Source organism: Sus scrofa, chromosome 7 (assembly GCF_000003025.6).
Source record: "Sus scrofa isolate TJ Tabasco breed Duroc chromosome 7, Sscrofa11.1, whole genome shotgun sequence".
NCBI classification, from domain to species: domain Eukaryota; kingdom Metazoa; phylum Chordata; class Mammalia; order Artiodactyla; family Suidae; genus Sus; species Sus scrofa.
Genome location: NC_010449.5, coordinates 22,936,303 through 22,962,899, shown reverse-complemented (window position 1 = coordinate 22,962,899; position 26,597 = coordinate 22,936,303). Strand labels below are relative to the sequence as shown.

Sequence of the window (26,597 nt, the reverse complement as noted above, 5' to 3'; positions counted from 1 at the left end):
CCACTGTGTCAAGCTGGGGATTGAACATGCCCCCGCTGTAGTGGCCCAAGCTGCTGCAGAGACAATGAAATGCCACTGTGCCACAGTGGGAACTCCTGAAACATTCTTTAAAAAAAATTTTTTTTTTTTGTCTTTTTGCCTTTTTCTAAGGCCATACCCGTGGCATATGGAGGTTCCCAGGCTAGGGGTCAAATCGGAGCTTGTAGCTGCAGGCCTACACCACAGTCACAGCAACATGGGATCTGAGCTGCATCTGTGACCTACACCACAGCTCATGTCTGTGACCTACACCACAGCTCATGGCAATGCAAGATCTGTAACCCACTGAATGAGGCCAGGGATCGAACCCGCAACCTCATGTTCCTAGTCGGATTCCTTAACCACTGAGCCATGACGGGAAATCCTACATTTTTTATTTTTAGGGCTGCACCTGCAGCTCATGGAAGTTCCCAGGCTAGGGGTTGAAGCCAAGCTGTAGCCACTGGCCTACACCACAGCTCACAGCAACTCTGGATCACTGACCCACTGAGAGAGGCCAGGAATTGAACCCGAATCCTCATGGATACTAGCCGGAATTGTTTCTGCTGTGCCAAAACAGGAACTCCATTTTTTTTTTGGCTGTGCTGGTGGCATGTGGAAGTTCCCAATCCAGTCCATACCATAACAGTGACAACGCCAGATCCCCAACTCATTGAGCCACTGGGCAACTATTAAGCAATGTTCTTGTTGGTTGTCCATCTACCTTGCCTCTGATAACACCATGATCTTGGAAGCATTTCCATAAACGCCTTGCAGTCAAAACTTCTTCCTTCCATTCTGACATTGCTGGATAATTTGGGAATTCAGCCCTCTTTTCTGCTTTGCTGTTACCTGTCCTCTGGCTTTCTGGGATCCTACTATCTCCTTTGCTCCTGTAATATTATCTCCTAGAGTCAGCCCCAGCCCACGAAGGACGGACACAGTGAGGTTAGTACTCTGCTCACTTGCTCATCCTTCTGGCCAGATAAGTAGCTTCCTCTGGGAAACAGTCACCTGGGTTTGGTCCACTTTTCTTCCTTCCTTCCTTTCCGTCCTTTCTTTCTTTTTCTTTCTTTCTCTCTCTCCCTCTCTCCCTTCCTCCCTTCCTTTTTTTTTTTTTTTTTTTTTTTTTTTTTTTTTTTTTTGGGTTTTGTCCTTTCAGGGCCACACCTGAGGCATATGGAGGTTCCCAGGCTAGAGGTTTAATCAGAGCTGTTGCTGACGGCCTACGCCACAGCCACAGCAATGCCAGATCCAAACCGCGTCTTCGAACTACACCACAGTCCACGGCAACGCCAGATCCTTAACCTACTGAGTGAGGTCAGGGATCGATCCTGCAACCTCATGGTTCTTAGATTCGTTTCCACTGCGCCACGACGGGAACTCTGGTCCACTTTTCTTTTATACCAGCATGCCCACTTCTCTGAGCTTTTTCATGTCTTTCTGTGCAATTGCCATGGCAGTTCTGGCATTAACGCATTTAATGTGAGCCACAACTTTTTTTAGTTAGAATTTAGATATAATTCACACATATTATTCAGCCATTGAAATGAATTGGTTTTTGGCATATCCACAGAGTGCTGTGACCATAGATAGCCACAATCAATTTTGGAACAATTTATTCACCCCAAAGCATTTTAATTTTTATTTTGTTATTTTATTATTTTTTGACTATACCCATGGCATGGGGAAGTTCCTAGGCCAGGGATCGAACCTGCGCCACTGCAGTGCCAATGCTGGATCCAACGCTAGGCCAAGAGGGAACTCCCCAAAGCATTTTTAGAACATCATCATCCCCTGTACCCATTTATTCCTGGGCAATCAGTCTCTATTTTCCTTCGACACTCCCCTCACGCCTAGGAAAACACTCATCTACTTTCTATCTAAATATATTTGCTTATGGACATTTCATATAAGTAAAATCAAACAAATTTGATCTTTTGCTTCTGTTTTCTTGTGGAACATAATACAGTCAAGGTTCATCCATGCTTTACTATGCATCTGTACTCCATTCTTTTTTATTACCAAATAATTTTCCACATGAATTTTTTTTTTTTGTTTTTTGTTTATTTTTTTTAGGGCTGCCCTGCAGCATATAGAAGTTCCCAGGCTAGGGGTCGAATTGGAGCTGCATCTGCCAGCCTACACCATAGACACAGCAACGTGGGATCCTTGACCCACTGAGTGAAGCCAGAGATCGAACCTGTATCCTCATGGATACTAGTCGGATAAGTTTCTGCTGCGCCACAATGGGAACTCCTTACGCTACTTTTTAGGTTGGGGAAATTTGACTTGTTTCTACTGTTTGACTATCATGAATAATGCTGCTATGACTGTCACTTGCAAGTTCTCGTGTGCACCTTTGTTTTCATTTCTCCTGTGTAAACACTAGGCATGGCATGGTGAGTCACATAGTAACACTGTGTTCAAACTTGAGGCACTGCCAGACTGTGTTTCAAGGGGGCAGCACTGCTTTATATTCCCACCAGTAGCCTTCAAGCGTTCCAGTATCTCCACGGCCTCTCTGAAGACATGAATCTTGGTTTCCTAGATTTTCAGGGAGTTGATGTCTCTTATGCTTCCCACATAAATTAGATTGTGGGTTCCATTTCCTATCCCAGCTCATAAGCTTGAGAAAAGCAAAATTGGAGTCAGCACTAGGATTACTAGGTCTAAGGGCAGAGCGAGAGGGTGGGCTGCAGGGAATATAGAAACCCAGTGTGAATTAAATCAACACAGGAAACTATCAGGTCCCTCCTCTTTGCTAATCTCAGAATCTGGTTCCTTAAAAAATATGTGGAAAGGATGGAAAGAATAATTCAGAAAGCAGCCCTAGAAGGAGGGCAAGAACTGCACGAGTCTGAAAATTTATCTTTTAATACCACTGAGAATCCTGTGTGCAAGGACCTCTTGAACCTGTGGGGACAATGCCTGGCCAAAATCACTCTGCTGCTTTCAGAGATGGGGGACACCCAGAGCTGAATGAGACCAAAACTCTACACATGAAAAAGACGAGTTGTATTCTAAAAACCTGAAAAAGTAAAATATAAGCACACACCAGATGGGGGATGAGGGTAAGACCAAGGCTTGAGTCTAGGCTGACCTGGTCACAGGAAGCCCTCACTGCCCACAGTCCTGGAGACAGAACAAGGCCAAGGTGATGTCTGAGTCCCTGTGATCACAGGTCTTGGTGGCACAAGGTTCTACTGAAGGAACAAGGACAAAGGGGCTGAGACAATGACCAGCCCAGGAGGGACCCTGTCACAGCCCATGAGGCACTGAGCACAGACTGCGCCCAGGCCCAGTCCATGCCTGGCTCCCCACAGCCTCCGACTGGATCTCCTGTAATGGACTCAGCACAGCAAGCATGTGGCTTCTAGAAAGTTCTCAGTGCTTTCATTTATTTTCTCTCTCAAACTTTAGGCAGCCTCACTTTTATTATTCCATCTGCTCCTCATGGCACAAATGAGAAAAAACAAATTCATATTGGATTTTATTTCCAACAGGAAAATTAAGACATTACCAGTGCAACACAGAGTTAGGACAGGGATGAAGATGGCCCAGCCCCCCCACCTGCTGGAACTGGAAAGAGGATCAGGGAAGAGAACACAGGTCAGGGTGAGGAGGGGACGTGGGGGGCAGGACTGGGCCAGGGTCCCCACCTCCTCTCAGGATGCTCATAGGGACACAGACACATTCAAATGCTGCTGCAGAAACAGGAGTCAGGGGATCTGAAGTCACAAAGTGGGACGTGAACAAATCTGTGTCACTCAGTCCCCACAAGGCAGCTGTCTCACACTGGGAAAGAAAATTACCAGGAAACAGGCAGGTCAGTCAAGGAAGGGCTGACATGCTCAACAGCCCCACATGCTCCAAACATCCCCCTCAAAGGTCCCTGTCACCCAGGGCACCCCCTCTGCCCCAACCCCCCTCCCATCTAGGCCCTCCAGGGTCTCACCTCTAGGATCCTTGGTAAGGGACACATCGGAGCCCTGGGCACTGTCACTGCCTGAGGGAGAGCAAAAGCAGGATGGGGTCAGTACCCCCAAGAGAGAAGACGGGAGAAGGTGAGTGAGCTCCCCCCACGGCCTCCTGTCTGCACCACCAGGGCCTCAGGCATCACAACCCTCCACACTGACCTGCAGCCTGAGTGTAGCTCCCTCCTTTTTCACCTGAGGGAAGAGACATCATGTGAGAGACCAGGAAGATGATGGAGTCATGAGATCATACAGGAAACCCTAGTCCTGGACCACAGAGAACGTTCCAGAACTTTGTCCAATAATCCAGGACAGGATCAGGAGTATAACATAGGAAGGAGATGTGGGAGAGACTGGATCAACTGCTCTCCCGGAGGCCTCCCCTCCCTCCAAGGGCTGAGAAACTGGTCCCCAACTGGAAGAATCCAGGGGAAAAAATTGTTGTTCATTTCCACATGTGCTTCACAAAAGGGTACGTGGTAGCACTCAGCCCCAGACTCAGCACATGTGTGTGGAGGGGACGTCCCAGGAACAAGGCAGAACAAATTTCCACCTGGGCTTGAAACCCCCCGTGAGACAAGGAGACTCAGATCCCTGCTCCCTTCCCTACCTGAGCGCTTCTTCCTCCAGATCACAACTCCAGCCACCATGGCTCCAGCGACCAGGACGAGAACCAGGCCAACAATGATGCCCACGATGGGGATGGGGGGCTGAGGAGGGTCTGGGAACAAAGGGCAAGGGGAGGCCCCTCCTCAGGCTTGAGCCCTGACCTTGCTGAAGGTCTCCAGAAGGGCTTCTGCTGTGTCTGAGAAGAGGCTCTGCCCCCAGCGCCCTCCTTACCCCATCTCAGGGTGAGGGGCTCCTGCAGGCCCTCGTGCTGCACATGGCAGGTGTAGCTCTGCTCCTCTCCAGGAGGCACCACCAGGGCCGCCCACTTCTGGAAGGTCCCATCCCCTGAGGGCCTGGTCTCCACCAGCTCCATGTCCTGGCTCTGGTCCTGGCCCTCGCGCTGCCAGGTCAGGGAGATCTCCTTAGGGTAGAAGCCCAGGGCCCAGCACCTCAAGGTGACCCCCAGGTCAGAGCTGGGGTGGCGGGTCACATGTGTCTTTGGAGGCTCTGAGGAAGAAGAATCAGAAAATTCACTGGACCCCTGAAGCAGCCTCATGTGACCACTGGGAGAATGGAGAGGACAATGGTTTGGAAGGAGAAGCACAAAAGCCAGACCCCAGCCTGGACTTGGGTATCTGGGAATAGCTCCTAGTCCTTGGAAGAGTCTAGAATCAGGGTGAGAGTCGAAGTAGGAGGTTCCAGGACTTTAAGGGGGAGAATATAGTCATATTCCTGACGTTGGTGGAGCCTGAATCCTTCGGAAAACCTGGAGTCAAATCCAAAGCTGTTCTCAGCCTGAGACCAGGCCCGAGAAAGTCATGGTTCACAAAATGGCGGCCAGGGTCAAAGGGCACCGCTGAGCAGTTCTTTCAGGGATGGTCTCCCCCCTTCACCCCCAAAGAGAAAGTCTTCCTTAACTGTCCTTTAGAGAAGAGGGGCCCCTGGGGAGTCCCTGTCTTGTGGAGAAGATGGAAACCTAGGTGGACTCCTCCCTTTCAGGACAGGCAGTGGGGGTCTTTCCCGCAGGGACCCCCTTTTCCTCTCCCTGTGGGAAGGCAGCTCCCTCCCGAGGGGAGATGGTGGAGGCCCCGCGGCCCCTGATACCTGCGCGCTGCAGCGTGTCCTTCCCCATCTGCAGGTATTTCTGGAGCCACTCCACACACGTGCCCTCCAGGTAGCTCCTCTCCTGCTCCGCCACATCGGCCGCCTCCCACTTGCGCTTGGTGATCTGAGCCGCCGTGTCCGCCGCGGTCCAGGAGCGCAGGTCCTCGTTCAGGGCGATGTAATCGGCGCCGTCGTAGGCGTCCTGTCTGTACCCGCGGAGGAGGAGCCCGTCTGGCCCCACGTCGCAGCCGTACATGCTCTGGATGGTGTGAGACCCTGACCCCGCCCCGAGTCAGCCACGCCCCCGCCGCGACCAACCCGGGGTTCAACCCAAACTGAAAACGAAACCGGGGGACAGTCCCCGCCGGCTCCTTCCGGGTCGGGGGCCGGGCGGGTCCGAAATGCCGGGGTGACCCTCGGACCCGGAGGTCGGGGTGACGTCGGCCCGTCCATGGGGATGGGGATGGGGGTCGTGAGCTGGACCCGGGCCCGCCTCGCTCACCGGCCTCGCTCTGGTTGTAGTAGCCGCGCAGGGTCTTCAGGTTCACTCGGTCAGTCTGTGCGCTGCCCATGACGTTCCGCGTCTCCCGATCCCAATAGTCCTGCCCCTCCTGCTGTATCCACGGCGCCCGCGGCTCCATCCGCGGATTGGGGGCGTCGCTGTCGAACCGCACGAACTGCGTGTCGTCCACGTAGCCGACGGCGATGAAGCGGGGCTCCCCGCGGTCGGGCCGGGACACGGCGGTGGAGAAATAGCTCAGGGAGTGGGGACCTGGGGGCGGGAGGGTGAGACACGACCCTCCTCTCGGCGCGGGGCCCCGAGTGCGAGGTGGTGGGGCCCGGACCGGGCAGGGAGAGTCTCATCTTCCCTGTGGGTCCTGCCCCCATCCGACCCCCGGGCGGTTCCCTTGCTCCTCCCGGCAGCGGCCTTGTCCCCCGACCCCGCACTCACCCGCCCAGGTCCCGGTCAGGGCCAGGGCCCCCGACAGCAGAATGAGGATGGCTTGAGGGCCCCTGACCCGCATCTTTGGAATCTGCGGAGATTCTGTGTCGAGGCGGGTGCGTGGAGAGTTTATAACCGGGAACCGCGGTGGCGCTGATTGGCTTCTCCAGAAACCGGACACGCAATAGGAGAGAGAAGTGGGGCCGCATCACGAGTGTCCGGGCAGGACGGCCCCATACAGGTTGGGAGACGGAGAAGTGAAACTGGGGACACGGGGACTCCCCACCACGGCGCCTCCCCGCCCAGACGCCGCCCTGGAGCCTGAGACCCCAGAGCCACACCCTGCCGGGGCCCTGGGACTCTGCCCTGGTTTTGCTTCTTCTGCTCAGAAAGCTCTTTGTCACCCTGTCTCTCTGAGTTCTGGGCCAGGGGCTGTGAGCTCAGCGATTTCCAAACATTTTACTCAGAGTATTTATACAGTTTTACAAATTAGTGAGGTCCTCAGGGATATGTGTTTTGTTACTTCAATAGATATTTTCCATACTTGAAATAATAAACATTTTAAATTTATTTTTTAGAGGAATATGAATAACCCATGCATTTCATGTGAAAATAATTACTTCCCATAGTAATCACGGTAGTGTGAAAAGTGGAGCTTTTTACATTGTCCATGATTGCAAGCCTCTTTCTTGTCTGTGTCATTAGAAGACCACTGGATTTTTATGTTTGCTTCTGCATTAAATCCACTATTTTGACTGATGTCTATGAAGATAAAAACCCCACACATATGTAGCAAGAGTATTTTTAATAACCTTTTCAGATAATTATGGATGCTCATCTTTGATACAAAGCTAAAACTACACAAATGGTAGTTTGTTAAAAGTTATCTTCAGGGAGTTCCCGTCGAGGCGCAGTGGTGAACGAATCCAACTAGGAACCATGAGGTTGCGGGTTCAATCCCTGCCCTTGCTCAGTGGGTTAACGATCCGGCGTTGCCGTGAGCTGTGGTGTAGGCTGCAGACACGGCTCGGATCCCGCGTTGCTGTGTCTCTGGCGTAGGCGGGTGGCGACAGCTCTGATTCGACCCCTAGCCTGGGAACCTCCATATGCTGCGGGAGCGGCCCAAAGAAATAGCAAAAAGACAAAAAAAAAAAAAAAAAAAAAAAAAAGTTATTTTCAAAGTGGACCTGAGTCATTATCATTCAATGTTTTCTATTTTATTACATTAAAATCCATAAGCCTATTTTGCACATTGACTATCCCTTGTACTAATGTAAGATTATTAAAAAAAGTAATACATTGTTTCACTGTTATACAGATCTTTCAGTGTCCTTTATTCTTTGAAGTAAGATTGTATTCTGTAAAAAAGCAGTTAGTTCTGCTCACACAGATGATTTTCCTTGTGACATAGTACTTTGGAATATAGCAGGAGTGTTTGGTATGTACTTCCCAGGTCATCATAGAAGATTCTATTAAAATGTGAGTTTAAGAAAAAAAAAAAAAGGAGAAAAAAATGTGAGTTTAAGGATGATGATTTAGGAGTTCCTGTTGTGGCTCAGTGGTTAATGAATCGGACTAGGAATTGTGAGGTTGCAGGTTTGATCCCTGACCTTGCTCAGTGGGTTAAGGATCCTAGAACAGGCAAAAAGCGCCCCCCCCCAAAAAAAAGGATGATGATTTACGAAAGATAAGAATTTTTATTTATTAATTTCTTTTTTTTCCCTTGTCCTTTTGCCTTTTCTAGGGCCACTCCCGTGGCATATGGAGGTTCCCAGGCTAGGGGTCGAATCAGAGCTGTAGCCACCCGCCTACGCCAGAGCCACAGCAACGCGGGATCCGAGCCGTGTCTGTGACCTACAGCACAGCTCACGGCAACGCCAGATCCTTAACCCACTGAGCAAGGGCAGGGACCGAACCCGCAACCTCATGGTTCCTAGTCGGATTCGTTAACCACTGAGCCACGACGGGAACTCCTATTTATTAATTTCAAAACATTTATTTAATACGGTTGATTTACAATGTTGTGTTAATTGGTGTACAACAGAATGCTTCAGTTACACACATACATATTATACTCTCTTTCATATTTTCTTCCATTATGATTTATTAAGGAAAGATAAGAATTTTTAATGTCAACCAGGATGTTTTACAGCAAACCTTTTTTTTTTTCTGCAAGTAAGTCATAGTGATATAATTACTATTACAGTTTGCTTCCCTAGTTTCCATTCTTGCTAAGTTGTACCTCAAAGCAAATGTCAACATAGTGAAAAGTCAAATACTATCTTAGTAATGCTATGAATGTTGTGTTCATCTCATGTGAAAGGGTCTCCCTGACTTTCAAGGGTTCCACAGACCACACTCTGAGAACGGCTGTTCTGAATACACCTGGAAAAGTCTCCTAACTGACCTTTGCCTTGGCCTCCTCTTCATTCCCCAGAATCCCTCTCCCTGCCCTGGACTCCCTGCCTCCCCAGCCTCAGCTGAGGGCCCTGCCCCTGGGCTCCTCCAGGAAAGGACTCAGCCCCTGGAAAGTGATGCCAGAGAGAGTCCTCCATCTGGGAAGGGAGGTGGGGGGACAGGCATCTCCCCATTGGACCTGGGAACAGCCTGTGCCTGAAGGCGCCAGACCCACGCATCACCTCCGTGGTTTTGTTCCCAGTCAGCTTCATGTGCATTCACATCCCAGACAGGAATCTGTGACAGAGTCTCTGAGAGGAATCCTCTCTCTTGGGTCTAATGTATCTGACGTGAGGCCCACAAAGTGGGAAGAGCAGTCCTGTCCAACAGCCCGTTCTGTTTGAAGGAACTATTCATATCTGTCTGTGTCATCAGCTAGTCACTGGCTACATGTGGCTATTCAGCACCTCAAAAGAGACTATTGTGCTGAGCACCCTTAAATTTCTTTAATTTAATTAAAGTAGCCACATGTGGCCTATAGCTATCATATGGGACAGTGGATATCGAGCATGTTCTTAATTTTCAGGCTCTTCTCCCCAAAGAGAAAGTGTGATTCATAGATTGATGCATATTAACGTAATGTTCATATGGAAGTCATTTGGATTTGTCTGAGTCTTGGATATATCCTTAAAATGCAGCATGTCCAAGAAAGTTTAATTAATATTTATTTTAAGAGTATTTAGAGTAGGAGTTCCCGTTAAGGCACAGCAGAAATGAATCCAACTAGGCACCATGAGGTTTCAGGTTTGATTCCCTGGCCTGGCTCAGTGGGTCAAGGATCTGGCATTGCCGTGAGCTGTGGTGTAGGTCCCAGATGTGGCTCGGATCTGGTGTTGCTGTGGCTGTGGAGTAGGTCAGCGGCTATAGCTCTGATTGGACCCCTAGCCTGGGAACCTCCATGTGCTGTGAGTGCAGCTCTAAAAAGACAAAAAAAAAAAAAGAACATATATAGGATTTAGGCTTTGGTGGGTGATTTCAAGGAGGGTGGATGGAAGAGGGGCTCAGTCTAGATCGGGTGTTGCTGTCAGGCGGTGGGAAAGGTCTCTGACCGGGCATCTCAGTGACCCTCACCTGTAGGGAGGGCAGACTAGAGCCAGGGTCCAGCTGTGATTACAAAGAAGCATTGGTTGCTCACATCAGCACAGGGAGAGGTTTGCCACAAAAAAGTTAAAGGTCACTTTTGCAACATTTCTCAATGACTTCACTATGTTTACATTTTGACACAGAAATTTCATCTAAAACTTTATCCTAAGATAATCATTCGTGTTCTCAAAAATATATATTCAAGGATTTTTTAATGGTGGTTTACAAAGAATGGAATTAATCAAAATGATTTCATCACTCTAATGTTAGTAACTATGAACAGGGGAACACTTTGTGTTCCAGGCAATCATGCCATGTAATTGACACAGTGGTTGAATATATTCCTCAAAGCAAACACATGAGGCACAGGACATGTGATCCCTCGTGCAGACAGGGGAAGGGAGACTCCAGGTTTAAGGAGTGGATATTTCAAGGTCCCCTTGACTCCAGATCTGGAGACACTGGTGGTGAAATGAAGAACAGCAGTCAGGACCCTGGTGATGTGAGACAGGCTCTGTGGTGAGACAAAGATGACAAGGATAAGGGTAAATCGGAGTGCCCTGGTGGCCCAGCCTTTTAAGGATCTGGCCTTTCACTGCAGCTGCTCAAGTCACTGCTGTGGTGCAGTTTCAGTCCTTGGCCCTAGAATTTCCACATGCCCCAGGCCAGGCAAAAAACACCCCCAGAAAACAGCAACTCGGGATCCAAGCCCCATCTGCAACCTACATCACAGCTCACGGCAATGCCGGATCCCCAACCCATTGATCGAGGCCAGGGATGGAACCGTGTCCTCATCGATGCTACTTGTAGGCCAGCAGCTATGATTCCGATTGGACCCGTAACCTGGGAACTTCCATATGCCATGGGTGTGGCCCTAAAAAGACAAAACAAGAAAACAAAAAACCCAAAACAAGAAAACAAAAATGATTAAGGGTAAATCAAAACTGAGTCAAGTGCTGTGAGAAAACATTCATGTCATGAGAGCAGATAACCCGGAGACCTGACAGTTTCCTACCACTGTTATCACTAATATCTAAAGAGGTAAGAGATATATAGCTTATGAAACAAAGATAGAATTCCATACAATCATATACAAACATGGAACAAGAAAGAGCTATTGGAACTTAGAAATAATGTCATAGAAATGAATAATCCAATAGATGGATTGGAAGGTTACGGTCATACTCTCAGCCATGGGAAAGGCGAAGTCATCGCAAGAAGGAGAGAAGACTGATAAAAATATTCATCTGTCAATCAAGAGATTCCAAGTGAATAATACTAATTTCAAAACTAATGGAGAGTAGGAAATGATGAAAATTTCAATTTGAGGAAAACTTGTCAGATTTACAGACAAAAATTTACATCCTGAATGGCCTGACCAAATTCTTACCGCAGGAGATGAAGACAGACCCCCAGCCAGACACATGGCAGTGAAATATCAGAAAGACAGTGGAAGCAACCTTGTTAACTTCAAGAGGCAAACCTTGCAAAAACCATGGTCCTGGAGATTAGAAGACATTGAAGTGATGGTTTCTGAATCCCAAGGCAAAAATAAGTGTTTCCAACACAGAGCTCTATATCTAGTTACCATGTTAGTCCTAGGGTTGCCTAAGTCATGTCAGAGTTACAGAGTTTTACTTGTGCTGTTCCCTTTTTTTCTTTGTCTTTTTAGGGCTGCACCAGTGGCATATGGAGGTTCCCAGGCTAGGGGTTAAACAGGAGCTGTAGCTGCCAGCCTACACCATAACCACTAGCAACAGGGGATGGGAGCCAGCTTATTGACCTATACCACAGCTCAGTGCCACGCTGGATCCTTAACCCGCTGAGTGAGGCCAGGTTCGAACCTGCATCCTCAAGGATGCTAGTCATGTTCGTTAACCGCTGAGCCACGATGGGAACTCTAGCTGTTCCATTTCTTGAGACTGTTAGCAAAGTGGGGGGAAATGATGGGGAAAACCACTAATAGGGAGACATGGGATGCAGGCTGCGGTGGAGCCAGAACAAGGGAGGCAGAGGGCTGCCCAGGACGAGGCGAAGGAGACTGGGGCTGTCAGCCCTGCCCCAGTTGCGTGGGGACCCGTCCCGTGTGGCAGCACTGAGGGCTGTGCAGGGAGATGACGTTGCTGGAAGATCAGACGTGCTAGAAGATACTCAGCAAGACGAGACTCGGGGAAAGTTTGGGACTGGTTTCACCTGAGTACAACAATGCTAAGATGCTGTGTATTTCTGGGAAAATTGAAAAATCCATTTAAAAAAGAAACCATAGTCTACTAAACACTCAGTTGAGACTTGCATTTCCATCCTCCTAATAATTCAAACATTGAACATTGAGCTAACTAGAATTATACTATTCAGAGATTGAAAATAGTAAATTATAATTATATTGGGAGGACAAACAAAATTAAGCAAAGATGAGACATAAACTAAGAAACAGAGGAAGAGTATCATAGGCATGGTTTTAAAGGCATAGAAAAACAATTAGAAGAGTTCCCGTTGTGGCTCAGAAGAAGCAAATCTGACTAGGAACTGTGAAGTTGCAGGTTTGATCCCTGGCTTTGCTCAGTGGGTTAAGGATCCGTCATTGCCGTGAGCTGTGGTGTAGATCACAGACTCAGCTTGGATATGGCGTTGCTGTGGCTGTGGTGTAGGCCAGTGGCTACAGCTCCAATTCGACCCCTAGCTTTGGATTCTCCATATGCCGCGGTGCGGGCCTAAAAAGCAAAAAAAAAAAAAAAATAAATAAATAAATAAAAATAAAATGTAAACAAAAAAGAACAGAAAGAAAAACTTATGAAGTGCAAATAAAGTATGCAGTTCAGTAATAATGTACCAACATTGCTGCATTAGCTGTGAAAAGATGCCTGCCGTTCATATAAGATGTTCACCACGGGGAAACTGAATACAGAGTAAGAGGAAGCCCTGTTACACGTTTGCAGCTGTCTTGTAAATCTCACACTAGTCTAATTTTAAAAAGTATTATTTAAAAGATGTTCTTCAGAAGGAATAGGGGTTGGAAGAAACAATTTTCTGGTTTTAGTTTCCCAGGGTGTTTGCATAAAGGAGCTGGAGTGGGGAGGTTTGGGGAGCAAAGAGGGAACCTTCGGAGACAGGCCCGGTCTCCAGAGCGCTCCTCTCCTCCAATCTCTGCCCCACCCCCTAGAGCTGCTCAGCAAGCACCTTCACTCCCCCACTGCTGCCCAGCCTCCAGGGCAGCCATCTCCGTGGGACTCAGACCTCAGCCCATCCGCTCCCTTCCCCGCGCAGAGTAGGAGAGAGCAGAGCCCTGGCGCCCCGTGTGGCCACAGGGCAGATGACAGGAGACCTGAGCTCCCCTTTGACCTTTTTACCAGGGACCTGCCCAGGGTCTCCTTGGGCTCCCAGCAGAGGGATAGGGCTGTGCCCCCAAGGGGGAGCCCCAAGCAGTGTCAAGTTCAGAGCCTGAACTGTTTCCCCAAACACACACTGACACAGACGTTTTCCTCCCCGTTAAATGACCCAGGACTTTGGCCTCAGGGAAGAGCAGATCTCCAGCCTTAACAGCTGGTTCCTGGGTCCAGGGTGGAGCCCACAGACATACTGTGGGCTGCAGTCTCCTGGAATGCAGCCTTAAACCCCAAGGTTCACTTGTTCCTGGTGCTGCTTCCAGGGTGGGAGGCTCTTCCTCCAGGGAATCCACTCTGGAGTCTCCATCCTAGGATGGGGTGGAAGTGGGGGAGAGGAAGCAGGAGCCCCGCAGGGTGATAGCTTATGGAGATGGGGAGACTCTGGAGATGTGAGGAAAAGGAGGGAACAGTGGTATTAGCGAAGGCATAGAGGAGGGGAGGAGGAGGAACCGGGGGGGGGGTCGACGTAGGGGCCACCTGTGCAGGGAGGGATGGGGTCTGGGTGGGCACTCGGGCTCCTGGTCTGGGGGTTCTGTTTTTCTGCTGGGTGCATAACAGGTGTTCGTGCTATGACTGGCTGATAAACTCTGCTTCAGTTTGGCAGCATTGTTCTGTATATACAGGTCTGGTATAACTCACACACACACACAGAGAAGAAAGGGCAAAACCATAAAGGAGAGAGAGGAGGGGGATAAAGGAATTCCTTCTTTCTACAATGAGAGCTCCCCCTCCTACCTTAACCCCCTCCTACAAAAGCCGGGGTGCAGGGAGAATCAGGAAGGGAGAGCCAGTCCTGTGCAGCCCTTGAGGACACAGCCCTGGGCCTGCTTCCCAGGTCTCCAGGTCCCACTCTGTGCACCAGGACGTCACGGCCTCATCTGAGTCCATCCTCAGCTCACAGCCCTGGGCTGCCTGGACATGGTCTCTATTTTCTAGGACTGTGGGAACCACCGCAGCAACAAGAGTGGCCCTGGGGCTGCAGAAACAGAGCTGCCCAGCTGATGCCACAGAGTCATTCCTGGGGCACAGAGAGTGGGATGGAGGCTGCAGCCTGGGACCACAGTGACTCCAGGAGATCTGTGTGAGTCTCAGCCCCGGACTTGGCCTGATATTTTCCCAGGAAGCCCAATGCAGCCCTTGTTCCCCCTCAGGTTCCCAGGACCCAGGGCTCAGGACCTGGACGCCCAAGGTCGCCAAGGGTGGATGCTTCTGCCCAGGCGCCAGACTGTCGACGCTTTGGTGCCTAGGCCGGGGGTGGGGGGGGGCCCCACTTCACAACCACAGGAAGGAGCCCAGCATCCCGCCTCTTCTTCCCCTTTGAGCACCTGAGAGACCCAGACCTGCAGGCTGCCTCCCCCAGGTCTGCTCCCTCCACCTCCAAACAAAGAACTGAAAGCCCCACAATCCTGGTCTCCAATTTCTGGCCCTGCAGGTTTGGGGTCCCAGTCCCAGGGCCTCCCAGGCTGAGGCTGAGCCCCGCCACCAGCTGCGCAGAAACCCAGGATTCTGGACCTAAGACTGGGACCTGGAGGACGTCCCCGCCTAGGAACCCCACCACCTGAGCCGGACGCCCCGCAGGAGGGCAAGAGTCTGTGGAGGCAGCTGGGGTCTGGTTGAGTCTGTCTCCTGTGCTTGTGGCCACATTCAAAGTGCGGACGGTCTCGTGAGGCTGCCTGGGCGCTGGGCCGCGGGCCTGGGGCAAACTGGGGCGAGGCCCCGCCCCCTCCCCATCTCTTACCAGGGACCTTCTCCCTGTGCCGCCCCAGTCTCACCTTTAAGGAGTTCTGGTCCCTAGACTTATTCATTCGGCGACAGATATGTTTGAGCGCCAGCTATAGGCCAGGCAAGATTCTAGCCCTTTGGGGATGTTTCAGACCAACTAAGCCCGAGTCCCCGCCCTGTGTGCGCACGCGCGGATGGAAGAGCTGCCGATAAACCACAAGGCTCTTTTTTTTTTTTTTTTTTTGTCTTTTGTCTTTTTGTTGTTGTTGTTGTTGTTGCTATTTCTTGGGCCGCTCCCGCGGCATATGGAGGTTTCCAGGCTAGGGGTTGAATCGGAGCTGTAGCCACCGGCCTACGCCAGAGCCACAGCAACGCGGGATCCGAGCCGCGTCTGCAACCTACACCACAGCTCACGGCAACGCCGGATCGTTAACCCACTGAGCAAGGGCAGGGACCGAACCCGCAACCTCATGGTTCCTAGTCGGATTCGTTAACCACTGCGCCACGACGGGAACTCCCACAAGGCTCTTGAAGTCAAAGATCAGGGTGTCAAAAAGCAAAGACTGGGGAAAAAAAAAAAAAAAAAAAAAAAAGCAAAGACTGATTTCGAGAAAAAGAACAAGGGAGGGACGCGGGGAGCTGGTGGTCATTTTAAATAGTATCCTCAGGGGCGGCTTTCCTGAGAGATGCCATTTGAGCTGAGTCCTGAGGGAGGCCAGGGAGTGAGCGCTGAGGGGTTGGGAGGAAGAGAGTTCTGGTATCGCCCTCTGCACAGACCTGGGGAGCCGCTGAGGCTGCAGCAGGAAGGGGAGTGGGCAGACTTCAGGAAGGACTTCCTGCAGAGGAATATGAGGATGGATCTGGGTTTGTAGCGTTTACAACCGGCTCCCCATTTGTGCTGTGGAATTCCTGAGTTCCTCAGACTGGAAGAAGAAGAAAGGAAGTTGGGGAGAGGAGGGAGCTGGGGGTGGGTGTCCTGCCCCCACTTTATCTCTGAGCTCATCCTCTCCTGCATCCAGTGTGAGATGGAAGTGGGTTTTGGCTTCAATAATTCCAGAATTCCAAGATCTGGGGGGAAGGCACCACGTGGCAGGGTATAAAATGAGAGAATTTCTAAACCCCTGGAGGCTCAAAGCAACAATTGCAAGAAAGGTAACAAATGAGAAAAAGGGTATAAAATAGCCCATCACCTATCCTTGTTTTGGTTCTGCAAGGAAATTATTGAATGTTTTGGGTTAAAGTAAATGTTAGAATTATTTTCATCCAATTAAAACATTTTTTAAACATGGCTGCTAGAAAATATAATATTACAAATGTGGCTCAGTTTATGGTTCAGGACCTTGTGCGGGAGAGACTGGTTTGGTTGCAGCTCTTAGGTTTAGGTCTACGCTTCCTTCAAATTAGTCTTTGAATGTGGTTTCATTCTCTTGTTTGTGTCTATTTCTGTCATCATCATTGATGGAAAAGATTATTTGTTCCCACTGAATGACCTTGACTTCTTTTTTCTGAGCCTATATTTGAAGTTCTGATCACACACACTTTCTTCTGTTCCATAGAGCTGGACCACTCTTATCTGACACCACTTTGTGCTTGAAAGCAGGTATCGGGCTTCCCCCAAGATGCTTCCTCTTTTCGCAGAATTATTTTGCCTGTTCAAATCTTTTGCTTTTGCACATGGAGTGTAGAATAAGCTCAACAATTAAAACAAAAAACAAAACAAAAAAAACCTCTAGGATTTTGATTGGGCTTTAAGATTCAGGTTGAATTTCAGTTAATCTATAGGTAGGCACCCCCCTACCCTGCCAATACCCAGGGTACAGCTGGGGAAAGTCCGTGCAGGGGAACTAGTTACGTATAGCTTTTGGAGGAACCTAGGACCAAACAAGACACTCAGGCTGGATGACAGAGGCAGTGGTGACTCAGGCAAGAGGCTGTACTTCCCCGGCTGTGGTCTGTGGGCAGATCTGTGTGTGATTGTGGCACAAACCTTGGCCCCTCTCTCCATGGACCTGTTCTTCCTGGGCCAGGACAGGTAACCCAAGGGAGGAGGGACAGCCCCCTCTAGAGTGGTCACGTGCCTCTTTTTTTTTCCCCCTCTTTTAGGGCCTCACCTTTGGGATAATGAAGTTCCCAGGCCAGGGGTTGAAATCAGAGCCAGAGCCACTAGCAACGCCAGATGGGAGCCCCTTCTCCGAACTGCCCTGCAGCTCACGGCATCACCGGATCCCTTACCCACTGATCCAGGGCAGGAAGGTATCCGCATAATCATGGATGCTAGTCGGATTTGTTTCCCCTGGGACACAAAGGGAACTCCCAGTGCCTCTTTTGAAATATCATTTGGGAGTTCCCATTGCGGTGCAGTGGTAAGGAACCTGACTAGTATCCATGAGAATGCGGGTTCGATCCGAGGCCTCCCTCAGTGGGTTAAGGATCTGGCATCCCTCTGAGCTGTGGTGTAGATCACAGATGTGACTTGGATCTGGCGTTGCTGTGGCTGTGGTGCAGGCCGGCAGCTGTAGCTCCGATTTGACCCCTAACCTGGGAATTTCCATATGCCGAGAGTGTGGCCCTAAAACCGAAAAGAAAAAGAAAAGGAAAAAAGAAAAAAAATCATTTTCACCAAGAGTTCATGAATGAGGAGTTCCCATTGTGGTGCAGCGGAAATGAATCCGACTAGGAACCACGAGGTTGTGGGTTCGATCTCTGGCCTTGCTCAGTGGCTTAAGGATGGGGTGTTACTGTGGCTGTGGTGTAGGCCAGAAGCTATAGCTCCAATTTGACCCCTAGCCTGGGAACCTCCATATGCCATGAATGCGGTCCTGAAAAGACAAAAAGACAAAAAGACAAAAAAAAAAAAGTTCATGAATGACTATGACTCCAGTGGCCAGTGGGTCTAATGGAGAGAAGGACCTGCTCCAGGAGGAGCGTGGAGGACAGACAGCTGCTTCCCATCAGTTAGACTTCCTGCCCGCCCCCCAGGACAACTGGCCCAGGCTGGGATCTCTACTGAGGTCTGGGACTCATTTCCCAGTATTGAAAATGCCGAGTCCTCTTCTGCTGCGTGTCGATCTTCAGAAGATATCTCATGAAGGGCAGCATAGGAAACAAATGATCTCCTTGAGATATTGGTTCGGGTGTGAAAACCATATGAACACACAGGCAGGGAGGAAGTCATCAGAGGGCAGGGCAGACTGGGCACCTCTGCTCAGTGTTAGACAATATACTGTTTCAATAATATCATTAATAATAAAAATGACGTCTCCCAGTAACAAACTGCAGTACCGCTTCCTGATATTTAATGGCCACCTCTACCATCTGGGAATTTTCATCCCGAGTCCCTTTGGTTTTGGGGGTGTGAGAGCTCAGTCCCGTCCCCTGGTGACCCTACCGCCCAGATCCCCTGCTCCTGGCAGTGGAAGATCCTTCCCGCTCTTCCAGGTGACTCTGGAACCATCCCCAGGGCACAGGCTCTGCAGTAGGAGGGGCCACCATGCAGCAGCAGGTCCCAGGGGAGCAGCCGTCCAGACCCAGCACATAGGGGTTGGTCTCTTAGGATGAGCAGGCGGCCCCAGATGTGAGCCCCTCAGAGCCAGCCGTTCCCCACCCTCAGTCCCACTAGCTGTGAGTGAGCAGGGTCCTGGTCCAGGACCACCCCCGCTGCTAGAGAAAGAGACTGAAGGTCAGGGTTCCACGAGATAAAAATAGGAGACCCAGGAGTACTCTGGTAGCTAAGTGGGCCAAGGAGCTGACATTGTCACCACTGTGGTGTGGGTTCAATCCCTGGCCTGGAAACTCCTGCATACTGGGGGTGTGGCCAATGAAAGAAAGAAAGAAAGAAAAGAAAAAGAAGGAAAGAAAAGATGTTACTTCTCCTTTAAGTGCACAAGGTTGAGTCTCAGGAAGGTGAGGTGGTGCCTGTGTCCTGTCACTTGGCACCTTGACAGAAGAGCAGCTCCAAGGGGACCACTGGGGGTTGACCTACTTTTCCTGTTTCCTGCTTCTCCACAGGAAGAAAGGGGACCTTCTAGATGTCTTTGGGCTTTAGTCTTGTGTGTCCCCTTTCAGTGGTGGCTGCTGCAGAAGCCATTGCTGAGTGACGAGGATGCCTTGGCCTGCGGTTCACAAAGATCTATTTATGCTTCGATCCAGCTCTGGGGTGATGTCCACGGCCCCTCCAAGAAATAGAAACTCATCAGGACTTTCGAAAGTCATAGGTCTGAATTGTTATTTCCTCCAGTGCAGAATCTCAGACTTTCCTCTGTCTCCTGCTTTAAGCAGAGTTGCTTCCCAAACACTGACTCTGGAGAGTCTTTCAGGATTTTATTTACAAATATGCATTGATCTGGTACAGAAGCCACCAGGAAGCAAACAGGGCTGTTTGCACTGACCATGGGTCCTCGGTAGGGCTCTTAGCTTTGTGCCCACGGGCCCTGCCTGGGCGGCCTTCTCCAGCACATGTGCTCCTGCTCTCGGGGTGGACTCTCCTGACGGTCACCCCATTGTTACGGGAACACACTGTTCATTTCAGGACTTAGGGTATGCAGAACTCTTCAAGACTGGACACCTTTTTAAAAAGGTTTCTTATGGCTGCGCCCGTGGCATATGGAAGTTCTGGGCCAAACTAAGCTACAGGTGGATTCTGGAATTTCTCAGTGCTTCCATTCATTTTCTCTTTCAAGCTTTAGGAAATCTCTCATTTATTATCCCATGAATTCCCCATGGCACCAATTAGAAAAAGCAAAATTAATATATACTATATTTTCTATGGGAAAATAGGAAGTCACCTGCCGGAGTCCAGCTCCAGTAGCCAGGGTGTCCCCCCAGGGATGGACAGTGTCGGCGAAGTACATGGAAACAGCCTCTTTGTCCCTTCTCTCAAGGCGCTGGACTGCTCAAATTTTATTAGTATAGGTAACAGTTTATATAGACAGCTTAACTGTAACTTACATCACAATGTTTACATCATACTTTCAAAGGTTAAATTTTAGACTATGTGGTACAGTAGATACACATTGTGCTCTAAGAATTTTAGTTAAAACTAATGGATACAATGCATCATGTAAAATTATAATGGGTACAAAACATTATGCTGAAAAATCATTATATAAAAATAAGGCAATTCAGTATAAAACGGCTTGTGGTTACTTTTAGCAAGCACCACCCGTTATTGTTTTAAGCTAATCTTTAACAACTAGAAAGGTCACAAGTACAAGAATTTAACATTTACAAAAACTCATTTTTTAGATTAAAGCTTAAGGTACTAACTTCAAGGTATTACAGTCAGGGGACAGTATGAGAAAATATTTTATATATCAAAGCAACTTAATTTCATAAAACTTAAAAGCTCCCTACAAAACTTATTAAAAGCAAGATTATATTTTCCATCAAGAATGATGTATGTCTAACCTATTCTAACCTATTGTACACTCCACAAATACCTAACTCTAAAACCTATTTTTACTTGTAACAAACCAGTGAACACTTTGTTTTTGCTTGTATTAGATCTGAATAGGGGGAATTTCACCAAGGTGAAACTCATTCCAATTTTTGTTGTTCCAATTTTACTGAATCACAAAACAATATAGAAAAATAACAAAGAATAACAAACAAATAACAGAAAAGGCTGAGTAATAAGTAAACAACAGGAAAGACTGAATTTTCCAAGAAGCAATTTTTATTCTTGCACTATTGTGCAAAACCTTCGTTTTGTTATTGTTGCCGTTGTAGTCGGGTTAGCAGGTGAGCCTCATTATTTTTATAACTTGCCCTTGGAACTGTGCCACTGGGTAAGCCCCTTTCCCTATTTCTAAACCTACCCTTGGAACTGCGCCGGTGGGTAGGCTCTTTTCCCTTGGTTAGGAACCCTGCCTTTGGAACTGTGCCGTCAGGCTAGTTCCCTTCCTTGGCCTCCTGTGTTTCCTCGGCTCCCCGCAGTCACCAGTCAGGGCAATGAACTTAGCATAAGGATGGAGATGGTCCATTGCCGCCTGCCTCCCCCCAACCTGTTGGAGCTGGAAAGTGGATCAGGAAAGAGAACACAGGTCAGGGTGAAGAGGGGACATGGGGGGCAGGGCTGGGCCAGGGTCCCCACCTCCTCTCAGGATGCTCATAGGAACACAGACCCTTTCAGAGGCAGCTGCAGAAATAGGAGTCAGGGGGTCTGAAGTCACAAAGTGGGACGTGAACAAATCTTGTGTCCCTTAGTCCCCACAAGGCAGCTGTCTCACACTGGGAAAGAAAATCATCAGGAAACAGGCAGGTCAGTCAAGGAAGGGCTGACATGCTCAATATCCCCACATGCTCCAAACGTCCCCCTCAAAGATCCCGGTCACCCAGGGCACCCCCTCTGCCCCAACCCCCCTCCCATCTAGGCCCTCCAGGGTCTCACCTCTAGGATCCTTGGTGAGGGACACATCAGAGCCCTGGGCACTGTCACTGCCTGGGGGACAGCAAAAGCAGGATGGGGTCAGTACCCCCAAGAAAGAAGATGACAGAAGGTGGGTGAGCTCCCCCCACGGCCTCCTGTCTGCACCACCAGGGCCTCAGGCATCACAACCCTCCACACTGACCTGCAGCCTGAGTGTAGCTCCCTCCTTTTTCACCTGGGGGAAGATAACATTTATGTGAGAGGCCAAAAAGAAAACTGAGCCATAAGATCCTACAAGAAACCTAGTCCTGGATCTCACAACCAGTGTAGAACTTTCAACAAAAATCCAGGACAGGATCAGGAGTATACAGCAAGGAGATGTGGGGGAGACTGGACCAACTGCCCTCCTGGACGCCTCTCCTCAGTGGGGTCCTTCACCTCTGACCTTCAAGTGCTGAGAAACTAGACGCCAACTGGAATTATCCTGGGGAATAATTAGTCTTTGACTATCACATGTGCTTCACAGAAGGGTACGTGGCAGCGCTCAGCCCCAGACTCAGCACATGTGTGTGGAGGGGATGTCCCAGGAATAAGGCAGGTCAACTTCCACCTGGGCTTGAAACCCCAGTGAGACAAGGAGACTCAGATCCCCACTCCCTTCCCTACCTGAGCGCTTCTTCCTCCAGATCACAACTCCAGCCACCACGGCTCCAGCAACCAGGACGAGAACCAGGCCAACAGTGATGCCCACGATGGGGACGGGGGGCTGAGGAGGGTCTGGGAACAAAGGGCGAGGTGAGTGCCCTCCTCAGGCTTGAGCCCTGACCTTGTGGAAGTCTCCAGAAGGGCTTCTGCTGTGTCTGAGAAGAGGCTCCCCCCCCAGGGCCCTCCTTACCCCATCTCAGGGTGAGGGGCTCCTGCAGGCCCTCGTGCTGCACATGGCAGGTGTAGCTCTGCTCCTCTCCAGGAGGCACCACCAGGGCCGCCCACTTCTGGAAGGTCCCATCCCCTGAGGGCCTGGTCTCCACCAGCTCCATGTCTTGGCTCTGGTCCTGGCCCTCGCGCTGCCAGGTCAGGGAGATCTCCTTAGGGTAGAAGCCCAGGGCCCAGCACCTCAGGGTGACCCCCAGGTCAGAGCTGGGGTGGCGGGTCACATGTGTCTTTGGAGGCTCTGAGGAAGAAGAATCAGAAAATTCACCCTGTGGGTCCCCTGCCTGGGCCACTGGGTGAAGGGCCAGGACAATGGGTTTGAAAGGAAGCACAAAACCCAGACACCAGCCTGGACTTGGGTATCTGGGAATAGCTCCTAGTCCTTGGAAGAGTCTAGAATCAGGGTGAGATTGAGGTAGGAGGCTCCAGGACTTAAGGGGAAGAATACAGAGTCCTGTTCCTGACGTTGGTGGAGGCTGAATGACTCAGGCAAGGTGGTGTCCAGGATGCAAAGCTGTTCGCAGGCTGAGACCAGGCCTGAGAAAGTCATGGTTCCCAAGATGGCGGCCAGGGTCAAAGGGCACCGCTGAGCAGTCCTTTCACGGATGGTCTCCCCCCTTCACCCCAAAAGAGACAGGCTTCCTTAACTGTCCTGTGGAGAAGTCAGACCCCCTGGGGAGTCCCTGTCTTGTGGAGAAGCTGGGAACCTAGGTGGACTCCTCCCTCTCAGGACAGGCAGTGGGGGGCTTTCCCGCAGGGACCCCCTTTTCCTCTCCTTGTGGGAAGGCAGCTCCCTCCTGAGGGGAGATGGTGGAGGCCCCGCGGCCCCTGATACCTGCGCGCTGCAGCGTGTTATTCCCCATCTCCAGGTATTTCTGGAGCCACACCACACACGCGCCCTCCAGGTAGCTTCTCATTTGCTCCGCCGCATCGGCCGCCTCCCTCTTGCGCTTGGTGATCTGAGCCGCCGTGTCCGCCGCGGTCCAGGAGCGCAGGTCCTCGTTCAGGGCGATGTAATCGGCGCCGTCGTAGCCAAACTGACTGTACCCGCGGAGGAGGAGCCCGTCTGGCCCCACGTCGCAGCCGTACATGCTCTGGAAGGTGTGAGACCCTGACCCCGCCCCGAGTCAGCCACGCCCCCGCCACGACCAACCCGGGGTTCAACCTAAACTGAAAACGAAACCGGGGGAAAGTCCCCGCCGGTCCTTCCGGGTCGGGGGCCGGGCGGGTCCGAAATGCCGGGGTGACCCTTGGACCCGGAGGTCGGGGTGACCCCGGTCCGTCCCTGGGGATGGGGATGGGGGTCGTGAGCTGGACCCGGGCCCGCCTCGCTCACCGGCCTCGCTCTGGTTGTAGTAGCCGCGCAGGTTGTTCAGGTTCACTCGGAAAGTCTGTGCGCTGCCCATGGCGTTCCGCGTCTCCTCATCCCAATACTCCTGCCCCTCCTGCTCTATCCACGGCGCCCGCGGCTCCATCCGCGGATTCGGGGCGTCGCTGTCGAACCGCACGAACTGCGTGTCGTCCACGTAGCCGACGGAGATGAAACGGGGCTTCCCGCGGTCGGGCCGGGACACGGCGGTGTCGAAATACCTCAGGGAGTGGGGACCTGGGGGCGGGAGGGTGAGACACGACCCTCCTCTCGGCGCGGGGCTCCGAGTGGGAGGTGGTGGGGCCGGGACCGGGCAGGGAGCTCGGGGCTGGGGAGGCGGGAAAGGGGTGGAGGTCGGAGAAGGGCCCCGGGTTAGGGGGCGGCGAGCAGAGGGGCAGGAAACAAGGGAGGGACAGGACCGGACGGGGTGAAGTGGCGGGTCTGGGCCGGAACAGCTGAGTCGCACCTTCCCCGTGGGTCCTGCCCCCACCCGACTCCCAGGCGGTGCCCTCGCTCCTCCCCGCAGCGGCCTTGTGCCCGGATCCCGCACTCACCCTCCCGGGTACCAGTCAGGGCCAGGGTCCCCGACAGCAGCAAGAAGAGGGCTCGGGGCCCCATGATCCTCAGCCTCGGAGTCTGGAGAGAAGCGGAGTCGAGGCGAATGGATGGAGAGTTTAGAACCGCGAACCGCGGTGGCGCTGATTGGCTTCTCCAGAAACCCGACACACAATAGGAGAGAGAAGTGGGGCCGCGTCACGAGTGTCCAGGCAGGACGGCCCCACACAGGTTGCGAGACGGAGAAGTGAAACTGGGGACACGGGGACTCCCCACCACGGCGCCTCCCCGCCCAGACGCCGCCCTGGAGCCTGAGACCCCGAGATCCACGCCCTGCTGGGGCCCTGGGACTCTGCCCTGCTCCTGCTCCTTCTGCTCAGAAAGCTCTTGGTCACAGTGTCTCCGTGCCTCACCTGGCCCAGTGGCTGTGTACCCAGCGATTTCCAAACCTTTTAGTCAGAATATTCCTACAGTTTTACAAATTAGTGAAGACCGCAAGGATATGTTTGTGTTGATACTTCAGTGGATATTGTCCATATTAGAAATAATAGTTAAAAATTTCATCAGGAGTTCCCATCGTGGCGCAGTGGTTAACGAATCCGACTAGGAACCACGAGGTTGCTGGTTCGGTCCCTGCGCTTGCTCAGTGGGTTAAGGATCCGGCGTTGCCGTGAGCTGTGGTGTAGGTTGCAGACGCGGCTCGGTCCCGCGTTGCTGTGGCTCTGGTGTAGGCTGGCAGCTACAGCTCCGATTCGACCCCTAGCCTGGGAACCTCCATATGCCGCGGTAGCGGCCCAAGAAATAGCAAAAAAGACACACAAAAAAAAATTTCATCAATTTTTTAGAAGATATAAATAATCTATGCATTTACTATGAAAATAATTATTTCGCATAAGAAACACTGTAGTGTGAAGAGTAGAGCTTTTTACGTTTTACTCTATCACAAGTCTCTTTGCTGTGGGCTCATGGGAAAACCACTGGAGGTTTCTGTCTGCTTCTGCGCTGAGTCCTTTTGGTGGCTGACGTCTATGAAATGTAAAAGCCCCGCACACATGTAGGACGTGTATTTTTAATAACCCTTTCAGATAATTTTGGATGCTATCATTATGGTAATTTCTCAAAGGTTATTTTGAACGTGCACCTGCATCAGTGTCACTCCATATTTCCTATTCTGTTAAATTAAAAGCCTGTTTTGCACACTGACTGTTGCTTATACTAATGTAAGATTTTTAAGACCGAATACATTGTTTCACTAAGTTATATGGATCTTCCAGTGTCATTCATTCTTTCCAGTAAAGGTTGTATTCCATGAAAAAGGGGCTAGTGCAGCTCACAGAAAGATTTTCCTTGGGACACAGTACTTTGGAAGGTAGCAGGAGTGTTTCATATGTACTTCCTACGTCCTCATAGAAGATACTATTAAAGTATGGATTTAGGAATTCCCGTCGTGGCGCAGTGGTGAACGAATCCAACTAGGAACCATGAGGTTGCAGGTTCGGTCCCTGCCCTTGCTCAGTGGGTTAACGATCCGGCGTTGCCATGAGCTGTTGTGTAGGTTGCAGAAGTGGCTCGGATCCTGTGTTGCTGTGGCTGTGGTGTAGACTGGCGGCTATAGCTCCGATTCCACCCCTAGCCTGGGAACCTCCATATGCTGCTCCGGAGCGGCCCAAGAAATGGCAAAAAGAAAAAAAAAAAGGAGTTCCCGTCGTGGCGCAGTGGTTAACGAATCCGACTAGGAACCATGAGGTTGCGGGTTCGGTTCCTGCCCTTGCTCAGTGGGTTAACGATCCGGCGTTGCCGTGAGCTGTGGTGTAGGTTGCAGACGCGGCTCGGATCCCGTGTTGCTGTGGCTCTGGTGTAGGCCGGCGGCTACAGCTCTGATTCAACCCCTAGCCTGGGAACCTCCATATGCCGCCGGAGCGGCCCAAGAAATAGCAAAAAGACAAAAAAAAAAAAAAAAAGAAAAAAAAAAGTATGGATTTAAGAATGATAATTTAGGAAGATAAGATTTTGTATTTATTTCAAAAATTTTTTTAGTATAGATGATTTACAATGCTGTGTTAATTTCTGCCGCACAGCA

The 26,597-nt window shown here is 50.7% G+C and overlaps 2 protein-coding genes across 14 annotated transcripts in view; both read right to left on the bottom strand.

Moving 5' to 3' along the window:
- SLA-2 (MHC class I antigen 2) overlaps positions 3,495-26,597 on the bottom strand; it is a 42,659-nt gene continuing 19,556 nt past the window's right edge. Inside the window, exons 1-8 of one of the 9 annotated variants that reach the window (XR_002345546.1) lie at positions 6,661-6,818; positions 6,211-6,480; positions 5,709-5,984; positions 4,836-5,004; positions 4,606-4,716; positions 4,158-4,190; positions 3,977-4,027; positions 3,496-3,816 (exon numbers count right to left, since the gene is read on the bottom strand). Coding sequence is in view for 6 of the 9 variants with exons in the window: in NM_001113702.1 (NP_001107174.1) it covers positions 3,812-3,816; positions 3,977-4,027; positions 4,158-4,190; positions 4,606-4,716; positions 4,836-5,111; positions 5,709-5,984; positions 6,211-6,480; positions 6,661-6,733 (1,095 nt within the window). In the remaining 3 variants the exon portion in view is untranslated. 9 annotated transcript variants of the gene reach the window in all.
- Positions 20,165-24,689, bottom strand: SLA-3 (MHC class I antigen 3). 5 transcript variants are annotated; one of them, NM_001097427.1, is given in 8 exon segments: positions 20,953-21,524; positions 21,685-21,735; positions 21,866-21,898; positions 22,330-22,440; positions 22,559-22,834; positions 23,429-23,704; positions 23,930-24,199; positions 24,517-24,663. In NM_001097427.1, coding segments are annotated over 8 exon segments (1,086 nt in total). In that variant the 5' UTR covers positions 24,581-24,663; the 3' UTR covers positions 20,953-21,519.

Coding starts and splice junctions, on each gene's coding strand:
- SLA-3 (XM_021097849.1), bottom strand. CDS start 24,580: ATGGGGCCCCGAGCCCTCTTCTTGCTGCTGTCGGGGACCCTGGCCCTG. Junction 24,200..24,516: donor CCTGACTGGTACCCGGGAGG/GTGAGTGCGGGA, acceptor TCCCGCCCCCAG/GTCCCCACTCCCTGAGGTAT. Junction 23,705..23,929: donor CTACAACCAGAGCGAGGCCG/GTGAGCGAGGCG, acceptor GGGCGGGGTCAG/GGTCTCACACCTTCCAGAGC.